The following is an 11,136-nucleotide window of genomic DNA, read 5'->3' on the forward strand; positions in this document are numbered from 1 at the left end:
AACAGCAAAACTAGCACAGCGGAAGATGAAAACGGGATAAAAAGAAATCCAAACAGGGTGTTATGCCACGTCTACCAAACCCGGTAACGCTACGGCGAACAATCTGCAAGTGTATAAAACTATCCCAAAACATCAATCTAACTACACTGGGCGCACAGGCCACAAAAACCACAAGATAAAGGTGCTAAGCTACCAGGCTCTAGACATCGCGCTCGTCTAAACATCACCTGAAAGATACAAAGATAAACATGGGACGACGCCCGGTCAGCGATAATGCTGGTAACCCACCAATACCGTTAAGTATCATATATAGGTAGATATAAGATAGAAAACCATTTTCGAAACGGAATACATAAGTATATAAGTTAAAAGCCAAGATCGAAAGACAACACAAAACTCATCACTCTCAAAGATATCACCGGGAACACATCCCAAACCACAAAGGTTACCACAACACGAAGGAAATACAACTCACCCATGGCAACACATGCCCTTGTGACTACACACGTCACAAGAAAGAGAACTCATCACAATGGCTACACAAGCCCTCGCGACATCACCCATCACGAGTTGATATGCCTTCCTTATGCCCTGTTCCAACCTTATGGCTACCCCCAACCTTATACCTTATTCCACCATTACCTCCAGGACCCCTGTACAGCCAAGTCCAACCTTATTCCGCCGGGACCGTCGTCCCCCACCAACAACCCGCCTATAAGACCACCAATTTCATAGTACACGAGGTACCATACACACACATGGCACACATGCCCGGATAACACATGTTATCCCCCAATCACGTGAACCTTTCTCGAAGGAACAGAGCTCCATAATCACGTCACGGCCACTACGAGGACCGCTGCAATACCTTGGTGACTAGCGTCCCATACCACTAATCGTGCAATCCAGGTAAAGCCAAACACGCACAACAACTCACACGAGTCAAGCAACGGATTACAACGAAGGTATGAAACATACTCAATCAAGGAATGGGTCACCACCCAACGACAACAACGATGTATAACACAAGTTAACATCAACCACACGGAAGGTACGAACAACACACACGCTAGCATTAAGACAACAAACTAGCATGCTTAACAACGGGGAAACTCAAGGTAGTTCCGAGGAACACACAAGACACCTCTTGGTTCAACGAAGCACAATGTTGAACACTTAGCACGATTCAAGACACCAAAGAGCCTACATGGATACCTACCATATAGTTCTAGACCTACGAAACATCAAGAAGACGCTCAAATAGTTCCACAAAAGAACAACGGGAAGTCAAAAGAGCAAATACCGAGACAACCGAATCACGAGGAACAAATCCCACTCCAACTCCAACCATGTACCCGCGGGTGGACCCACGGGTAGTGCCCCACCAGTGGTTCCGCCAGCGGGAACAATATCCCACGAGGCTGTGTACCCGCGGGTAGGCCGGCGGGTGGTGCCCCTCCCGCCGTTCCGCCCGCGGGAACATACCTATTCCACAACTAATCCCTTCGGGGATTTTCTTCTCCAACACAAATTCAAGTCCAAAACATGCCAAATCTCACCAAATACAACAAAATGACTTGAACCATGGAAAATGCCAAGCAATGGCACAAAGGAACCCTAAACACAAGCTCTAGATACGCAATATCACAAGATAAATGCATAAACACTCACATTTCATAGCAAAGCACAAGTAGAATCCAAGAAATCACATACAGGTAAGCAAAATAGGTTTGTAGAGCATGGGTTACCTCTTGTAGACCAAAAGACTTCACTTTACACCACAACAAGCTCCCCACAAAGCTTACTTCTCAAACCCACTTCAAGATCAAACCAAAAGATCATAAAGATCCTACCTTTAAGAAAAAGACAACTAAGATGGAACCAAAAAGACTAGACAAGCTTAGATCTTACCCTCCTAGATGCCCAAATAGGTGAAAGGTTAAATCTTGGAAGCAAAACTTGGAATCTTGACAAGGGTCTCAACTTGGCTTGAAGAATAAGCTACTCTTCTTTTCTAGAGAGAAGATGGAGATATTTTCTAAGGATTGTAAGGAATGAAATGAAGAAGTCTTCTAGGTTTAGGTTACAATACTAGCTCTTGATGAAAAGACAAGGATACCCTTACTAAGCTTTAGAAAGTGTAAGGAACAAGGGAACTCCTCTCAAAGCACAAGGTACAACACAACTTAAAGATTGACTAGTCAAATTCTAGTCCTTGAGTATTGAAAATTAGGATTTTAGGAATCAATTCCTCAAAAGAATTTGAATTAATTACTCAATTAATTCATGGATTGAAATGTGGATTTTTGGGGTGTCACACCTTCGTGTTGCGATACGAGGCAGGGTGCTGTAGGGCCGTGTTAGCGCTATATGCACTGACTCTCATGTATGGGCGTGCGATTGGTCCTGTGGCGCCACCAAAGTGTGCTTATGTGTTGAGATAATGATTGAATGATGATATATGTGAAATAATCTTGTGACCTTAGGGTATATGCTAGTATCTTTATATGCAAGATTATAACTGCTGAATGTGCTTGTCCCTACCTGTTGAGTCTATTCCCGGTTTTTTAAGCTAGAGTCTCCTAAGTATATATCTTCCGGCTTCAAAATGGTTTTCCTATATATATATATATATATATATATATATATATATATATATATATATATATATATATATATATATATATATATATATATATATATATATATATATATATATATACATATATACATATAGCTATATTGTATTTTAACGCGTTGGAGTGGGTTACCAGCATTATTCGTTGAACAGATATATTTGGCTTTCACGAACAGATGAGTAGACTCCGGAGCGCGCTTGAGGACCGAGGCTTAGGTAGTTAGTTTTCCTTTCGGCCTACGTGCCATGATGATGTATTGACATTGCTTTGAGGATATTTAATTAGAATAGCCTGTGCATCTGAGTTCTCCAGCTCAGATGTGGCATAGCACCCCAAACTCTTCTGTTTAGTAATGCTCTATTTCGGTATTAATAATAGTATTACATTTATTATATAAGTTTTAAATGTTTCGAAAATCTGGGGTGTTACATCGACGGTCGGTTTGCCTAGCTTGTAAGACGTGGAGGATTTACGAAGTTTGGATTTATCGATCAATAGACCAAACACCTTAGTATGATAGAGGGTTTGCATGCTACTCGACCGATCTACTTGGGAAACACTTTAGCGAACGAGCTACTCCACCTGTGTAGCCCCCCACTCCCTTAGGTGCGAGAATCATCAGCATAAGGGAGTAGATACGATGGATTCTCGAGTTCACCTTGTAACTTTGATTGCGATCGAGAAATGACCCGATCGAGCTTATGATGCCAATGCATTGGATCATACTCATAGCGTCGATGATCGGGAAGTGGCTTGATCGGGCTCACAATGCCAGTCTACCACCGGCCGGTTCTGCCTAACTTGTAGGACTTGGAAGATTTACGAAGTCTAAATTTACCGATCAAGAGACCGACCTCTAGTATGATAGAGGGTTTGCGTGCTACCGATCAAGAGATCAATTTTTACTGATCGTGAGAAACGAACGAGCTACTCTACCGTTGTAGCCCCCCACTCCCTTAGGTACGAGAGTCATCTGATACAAGTTTACGCGACACTGCGGTCGTAAGATCGGAGCCTCGTCCGATACTTAAAGTTAACGCGACATTGTGGTCGTAAAATCGGAGCCTCGTCCGATACAAGTTTACGCGACATTGCGGTCATAAAATCGGAGCCTCGTCCGATACAAGTGTACTCGACATTGCGGTCGTAAGATCGGAGCCTCGTCCGATACTTAAAGTTTACGTGACATTACGGTCGTAAGATCGGAGCCTCGTCCGATACAAGTTTACTCGACATTGCGGTCGTAAGATCGGAGCCTCGTCCGATACTTAAAGTTTACGCGACATTGCGGTCGTAAGATCTGAGCCTCGTCCGATACTTAAAGTTTACTCGACATTGCGGTCGTAAGATCAGAGCCTCGTCCGATACTTAAAGTTTACTCGACATTGCGGTCGTAAGATCGGAGCCTCGTCCGATTGGTCCGGAGACCAAAATTGCCTACAAAGTAGGGCTTGATGCCGGGACTTTTCCCGGGCTTAACAATGTCGGTGGTGGCGTGGCCGATCCGACCGGGCTCTAAGTTCCGATGGTGGAAATACCAACCTGACCGAACTTATTACAATATAAATTTATACTATTACAATTTTCTAAGTCTAAGCCTATAAGCCTATAAGTTATACAAATTACAATTTGGCATATACATTTTACAATTTTACTACTAGGAAGCTAATTATATTTACAATTTTTAGCTAATTTAAAGGAGTATCAGTAAGCTTTGCCGCATGTATACTCGGCGAAGAATGGAGATTGAGTTGGAGTCTGTGCGCCAAGCTTCAAAAACAGTGCAGGGAATTCGTTCACTCGCTCTATGAGTCGGTCAGCCGCATCATGCAAGTGTGGACGAAACAACTGGTAGCCGATGCATAAACACATGGTACATAATATTATAAGCGGGATGGGTTCGGCGGTCTGCTCAGGAAGTACTGGTAAATACCTTTGTAAAATTTAGGGGTCGTTTACCAACTTGGAAAAATGGAAGATTTTGCAAAAAAATGGAGAATTGGAGGAGTAAAAAAATGGAGAATGGAAAAGTTGTTTACTAAAATCCTTATTCCAAATGCTTCTTCCTTCTCCATTTTTCCATTTCATGTACATTTTTGGAGAAAGGAAATTTGGACTTCTCTAAATGGAGGGATGGAGGAATTATGGGTGAATAGTAACCTTAGCAAGAGGTTGTAGGTTTGAATCCAACTCTGCGCGTTTGATTTTACTTTTGCTTGCTGCTTCAGTTTTGTCGCCTTTGATTCAATTTTTGTTTGCTGCTTGCCTGCTTACAGTTTTGCTTTGCGGAAAATTATTATTATTATTATTATTATTATTATTATTATTATTATTATTATTATTATTATTATTATTATTATTATCTTTATTATATATATATATATATATATATACATATTTGTTGTAGAAATGTAAAAATGCTATATGTGATGCTTGTATTTAATAAAGTCAGAAAATTAGAGAAATGAAGAACTAGAGGAATGGGGAATGAAAATTGGAAAATTGGAGAAATGGAAAACTGGAAGAATGGAGAAGGAAATTTGGAAAAATGGAGAAATGGAAAACTGGAGAAATAGAGAAATGGAGAAACAGAGAAACGAAGTAAACGACCCCTTAATCTCTCATTTCTTTTCTCTTTCCATCCACTTGGCTTGATTTCTGCGCTACACCGCCACACCCACCAATTAAAGTGCATGCATGCACTATCTAATCACCATTAGACTGACCACATGCAGCTAATCACTGGGAAAGAAGAATCTGTCATCTCTTGACTAAAATAAAAGAAATTAATGGTTCCCTATTTTCTTGTTATTCACACTCTACTCCCAATTTTGAAGATGAAGAACCATAGCCATATTCACATTTCGCGATACAAACTAAGCTTGAAGAAAGTGTGAGAGTTTATTCATTTGGGTGGAGAAGATGAAGATGGACGTTACAAAAAAGGAAGGGGAATCTGCCACTTATTAAATAGTGTGGTGGCAGTTGTAACAACTAATGCAAGAAAATGAAAGTACAGATATACCCTTGTCACATTTTCTTTCCTTCCTCTAATACCCCCCCGTAAGGTGGAGTGTGTAAATTTTGAACACCCAGCTTAGAGACAAAAGATCCAAACAGTGAGATTGGAAGAGCCTTGGTAAAACCATCTGCGACTTGGTTGAGAGTAGAAACAGGGAGCAGCTTGACAAGGCCTTGAGCAATTCTTTCACGAACTACGTGGCAATCGATTTCAATATGCTTAGTTCTTTCATGGAAGACATTATTTTCAGCAATCGCAACAGCGGACTTATTGTCGCAGTAGACAATGGCAGGCTCACTGGCAGCAACCTGCAAAGCCTGAAGTAATGAAGTGAGCCATTGTAGCTCGCAAACAGTGGTAGCAAGTGCCCGGTATTCTGCCTCAGATGAAGATTTTGAAACTGTAGCTTGTTTCTTCGATTTCCAAGATACAAGGGATTGGCCAAGAAATATGCAATATCCTGTGACTGATCTGCGGGTGTCATGGCATGAAGCCCAGTCTGAATCGAAGAAAGACTTGAGCAGAAGAGTGGTGGCAGTTGGATATAGAATGCCTTGTCCAGGCGACCCTTTGATATAACGAAGTATGTGATGTGCAGCAGCCATGTGGATGTCGGTTGGAGAGCTAACGAATTGACTGAGCCGATGAACAGCATATGTGATATCCGGCCTTGTGGCCGTAAGATACAACAATCTCCCAATCAAATGACGACAACTGCCGGGATCATTTAGCGGTGTGCCATCATGTTGTGATAAGTGAGAGCCCGGGACCATTGGCGTGCTCACTGGTTTGCAATTGATGAATCCGGCATCATTCAAGATGTCAAGGGCATACTTCCTTTGACACAAATTCAAACCAGCAGTGGTGACTTTAGCCTCAATACCCAAAAAATATCCTAGAACACCCAAGTCTTTAATTTTGAAAGCCTCATCCAGTGACTCTTTGATTTGTTGAATATTAGTTAATTCACTGCTTGCTACTAGGATGTCATCAACGTATATCAAAAGAGCAATATAGTCACGGCCTGTACCCTTAGTAAACAGAGACGGATCAACAGCTGCTTGCTTGAAACCATCACGCAAAAGGGCGGCTGTGAGTTTGACATTCCACTGCCGGCTCGCCTGCTTTAAGCCATACAACGATCTCAGCAGTTTACAAACTTGGTTCGGCTTCTCTCCTTGGAAGCCCAGGGGGAGAACCATATAAACCTCTTCGTCTAAATCCCCATGGAGAAAGGCGTTATTGATGTCTAATTGATGAACATGTCATGCCTTGGATGCAGCCGCAGCTAGGAAAGTTCGAATAGTTGTCATCCTAGCTACCGAAGAAAAAGTTTCGAAGTAGTCCACGCCTAGTTGTTGCGTGTAACCCTTAGCCACCAGCCTGGCCTTATATCTTTCGATAGAACCATCCGCTTTGAGCTTGACTTTGTAGACCCACTTACAACCTATGGGGATCTTTCCAACTGGTAAGTCTGTTAGCTGCCATGTCTTATTATTTTGCAGAGCAGTAATTTCTACCTTCATTGCATTCCTCCAGCATTCCTCATTGATGGCTTGATTATATGTGCGAGGCTCCGTTATAGACGTGATAGATAATGTGAGAGCCATATGCAAGGGGTCTAGGCGATAATTCGATACATACTTGGATATAGTATGAGGCGAAGAACCTTGTTTCCGAACCATGTCACAAAAATATTCTTGTAATTTTCTGGGTATGTGCCTTTCTATGTGTGACCTTCTCAAGGGAATTGGGGAATTAACAATGGCCTCCTCCTCGTGGATGGTTGTATTGGGAGTGTCACTGTCCACTGGCAAGGATTCAACTATGGTAGGATGAAGCTCATTCGATGACTGATCAACAGAGGGGTCCGCTGGAGTGGACTCATGATTAGCCCGTGAAGCTTGTGGCTGCTCATAATTCAACATAGTTGATGTGGGGATAATTGACAAAGAAGGATTGCAAGATTGAGGAAATGTCTTGACTGGCTGCCCGGAGAAAGGAAATTCCTGCTCATAGAAAACCACATCTCGCGAGACAAAAACAGTGTTATCAAGCAAGTCATATAATATGTATCCCTTCGTATTAGCTGGTATGCCAATGAATACACATTTTCTTCCTCTAGGATCCATCTTGTTCCTTGAGTGAGGTAAAGTTGAAGCAAAACACAAGCAACCAAAAACTCTTAGCATAGTGAAAGTAGGATCTTTACCATACAGTTTGCGGTAAGGACTAACTCCTTCAATCACTGGAGATGGGATGCGGTTGATGATGTATACGGCGTGCATGACACATTGGCCCCAAAACTCTAGAGGCAGCTGGGCTTGGAAGCGTAAGGTTCTGGCCACGTTGAGGATATGTTGATGCTTCCTTTCTACCACAGCGTTTTGCTGCGGAGTGTTGACACACGAAGTCTGATGAATTGTTCCCTTCTCACCATAGAAATCTGTCAAGTTGAACTCGGGCCCATTGTCACTTCTAATTGTTTTAATTAGAATTCCAAATTGTGTATAAGCATAGCTATGAAACTGTTTTATCAGGTTCCCAACTTCTGACTTTCTTTTCATCAAATGCAGCCACGTAAACCGGGAGTAATCATCTACCAATGTCAAGAAATAGCGTTCTCCCTTCATTGAATAAAACGGAAAGGGACCCCAAATATCTGCATGTATCAACTCAAAGCAAGTATTTGAAGAAGAAATACTTATTGGAAAAGGAGAACGTTTTTGTTTGGCAAAGTGACACACATCACAAGCTTTATTCACTATGGGCAAATTTTGAGTCTCTTTAAGCAAATGCAACTTATTTACAGGAAACTGTCCCAAACGCCTATGCCAAATCTCAGTTTTATTACATTGCATGACTAAACTTTTGTGAACAGCAGATCCTTTGGTGGCTTCAACAGATAAAGCCCTCTCTCTTGTTCAGCTAAACCAATCGTCATCCCATGTGGCTTCTGAATTATACACTGTTCAGAGGAGAATGTTAGGCTATAAGACTTGTCTTGGAGCAACTTGCTTACTGAGACGATATTAAAGTGAAATGTTGGAATATGCATAACATCTTTAAGCAATAAATCATGTCCAAGCCTTACAGTGCCTCTGTTTCTAACTTTAATTCGACTCCAATTCGACAGGCTAACTTCATCCCCTTCAACATTATAATACTCATCAAACAGTTCAATAGAACAAGCTATGTGGTCCGTGGCTCCGGAATCTAAAATCCAAGTTGATGCACAAATTGAAAGGAAATTAATTTGAGAAATAGAATACTTGCCTTCCTCAGCATTCTTAGTGAATTTTGGAATCAAGGATACTGCAGCTGTGGCACTGGAACTAGTAGGCTGCTGCCCCATCTGATTTTGCAAAGCTATCATCAGTTTCTGAAATTGATCACTGGAAATTCCCAGGTCTGTTGAGTTGCTCACCACTGGTGCAACACTCTGCTGTTTCATCTTAGATTTGTATCCCGGAATCCACCCGGGGGGATAACCGTGTTTTTTGTAGCACTTGTCAACGGTGTGCCCCGTTATTCCGCAGAAAATGCACTTAGGTTTATTGCCTGCATTGCTTCCATATTTCTTAGCATTATAGGAGTTCATAGCAGCCACCATCTCCTCTGTAGAACTATGGGCATTTTGGACACTGTTTGCCTGACTGATCTCGATGCTACTCAGAATTGGTGCACTAATCTGCCTCTCAACCTTTTTGGCCATCACATACACCTTATATACTTCCAGCAATGGATCCATAACAAGGACACTAGATTTCAGACCATTATAATCGTCATTTAAACCTTGGAGAAACCGTATGACTTGATCGATCTCCCTTTCCTTTCTAATTATATCAATGAGGTCACAGACACTTTTCGGTTCACATTTACAACTAGGAATAGGTCTTAAAGCATTCATTTGTTCCCACATAGTTCTACATTTGGTATAGTAATCACTAACAGAGAGATTAACTTGCTTCGCCTCGTAGATCTCATTCTGTAAGGCGGAGATCTTCTGAGCGTCGCACTGTGCGAAACGCTTTCTCAAATCCTCCCAGACGTCTACTGCACTCTCTATATGCATGATGGATTGAGCGATGGAGGCATGAACCGATCTAAAAAATCCACGAGCACACCATCAAATTGCAGTGCCTCCAAGCTCCATAGCGGCTGTTGCCTCTGTTTGGTGCCGGAAGACTTCCGTCGACGAGGCACCATTTGTTTTTGACTTCCAAAGCAATTTTCATCGAGATTGACCAGGAAGCGTAGTTGGAACTTCCTGCTAGAAGCGGACTAACCAGAATCACAGAAGGATTTTCGCTTGCACTGAGGAAATATGGATTCTCCATATCTTCCACTGCATAGCTCCTTTGCAGATGAAGACTCCTCTGTGGAGTTGCTGTTGAGGACGTGCGTGTTGGCAATCCAACTGCTGGTGTAGTTGCATGTCCTCCTTGGCTGGCTTCGCCGGTAACGGCGGCGGCGTATGAGCTCGACCGTCGCTCTGATACCATTTCGCGATACAGACTAAGCTTGAAGAAAGTGTGAGAGTTTATTCATTTGGGCGGAGAAGATGAAGATGGACGTTACAAACAAGGAAGGGGAATCTGCCACTTATTAAATAGTGTGGTGGCAGTTGTAACAACTAATGCAAGAAAATGAAAGTACAGATATACCCTTGTCACATTTTCTTTCCTTCCTCTAATATCACAGAAAATCTGCTATTCATCTTTTCTTGGAATGGTACATCAACAGCAGGTTCAAGATACTCTTCTCTTGGAGTGGTACATCAACAGCAGGTTCCAAATACTGGTCTGCAATGGCGTGGTGATGTGTGTAAATACTCAGGAAAACACTCTTTGATTTTTGTCGTGGCCCTCAATCACGTGGTCCTTTTTTCCTTAAGTTGAGAAAGGACTCAGAAAACATCAGATTGTTGTGTAGCTTCGTCCCTTCATTTTTCAGAACCCAAAAATTATAATGTAAAATCGAGACCTTTGATACAACGCGAGATGATGTGGATGGTTGTTTGGAGGAGAATGCTATAAAGCAGTGGAGTAGATCAGACGATGGTTGTCGCCTGTCTCCGATGAGTCCATCGAGACCATTCCCTGGCCATGCAGCGTGGCGGTGGGGGAAGTCTTTGGTTATTGAACACGCAGAGCTCTCAGGACTATTAAACATGGAGGATAGAGAAAGGGAGAAAGATGGCGGTGAAGTTTTGGGTTTGCTCAGTGAAGGAGATGGGGTGGACGGTGGACCTGCTCATCTGGGTGGCGGCATGCATGGCGATTCTGCTGAATGAAACGTGTTGAGGAGAGGTGCTCTGGACCTCAAGAACCTCCTACTGCTCGAAGAAGAGAAGTATAAATAAAAAGCCAACAAAGGAAAGGAACTAACAAACATGGTGGTGCAGTGGTTGGGGCATTGGTATGCTTGTAGCATGAACACCTGGGTTTGAATCCTTTTTCATTTCCAGAATCT

The 11,136-nt window shown here is 42.3% G+C and overlaps 3 protein-coding genes across 3 annotated transcripts; all 3 read right to left on the reverse strand.

The window, feature by feature from the left end:
* Nucleotides 1-5,669: 5,669 nt before the first annotated feature.
* On the reverse strand, nt 5,670-6,863 carry LOC109172880 (uncharacterized mitochondrial protein AtMg00810-like). Its single transcript, XM_019322123.1, has one exon. It carries the CDS (start codon nt 6,861-6,863, stop codon nt 5,670-5,672), a length of 1,194 nt encoding a protein of 397 aa, XP_019177668.1.
* A 1,661-nt stretch (nt 6,864-8,524) lies between these two features.
* On the reverse strand, nt 8,525-9,736 carry LOC109172881. Its single transcript, XM_019322124.1, has one exon. It carries the CDS (start codon nt 9,734-9,736, stop codon nt 8,525-8,527), a length of 1,212 nt encoding a protein of 403 aa, XP_019177669.1.
* A 31-nt stretch (nt 9,737-9,767) lies between these two features.
* LOC109172882 lies at nt 9,768-10,166 on the reverse strand. The gene has a single exon (XM_019322125.1). The coding sequence runs from the start codon at nt 10,164-10,166 to the stop codon at nt 9,768-9,770; it is 399 nt and encodes a 132-aa protein (XP_019177670.1).
* Nucleotides 10,167-11,136: the final 970 nt, after the last annotated feature.

This window comes from Ipomoea nil, unplaced genomic scaffold, assembly GCF_001879475.1.
Source record: "Ipomoea nil cultivar Tokyo-kokei standard unplaced genomic scaffold, Asagao_1.1 scaffold0444, whole genome shotgun sequence".
NCBI classification, from domain to species: domain Eukaryota; kingdom Viridiplantae; phylum Streptophyta; class Magnoliopsida; order Solanales; family Convolvulaceae; genus Ipomoea; species Ipomoea nil.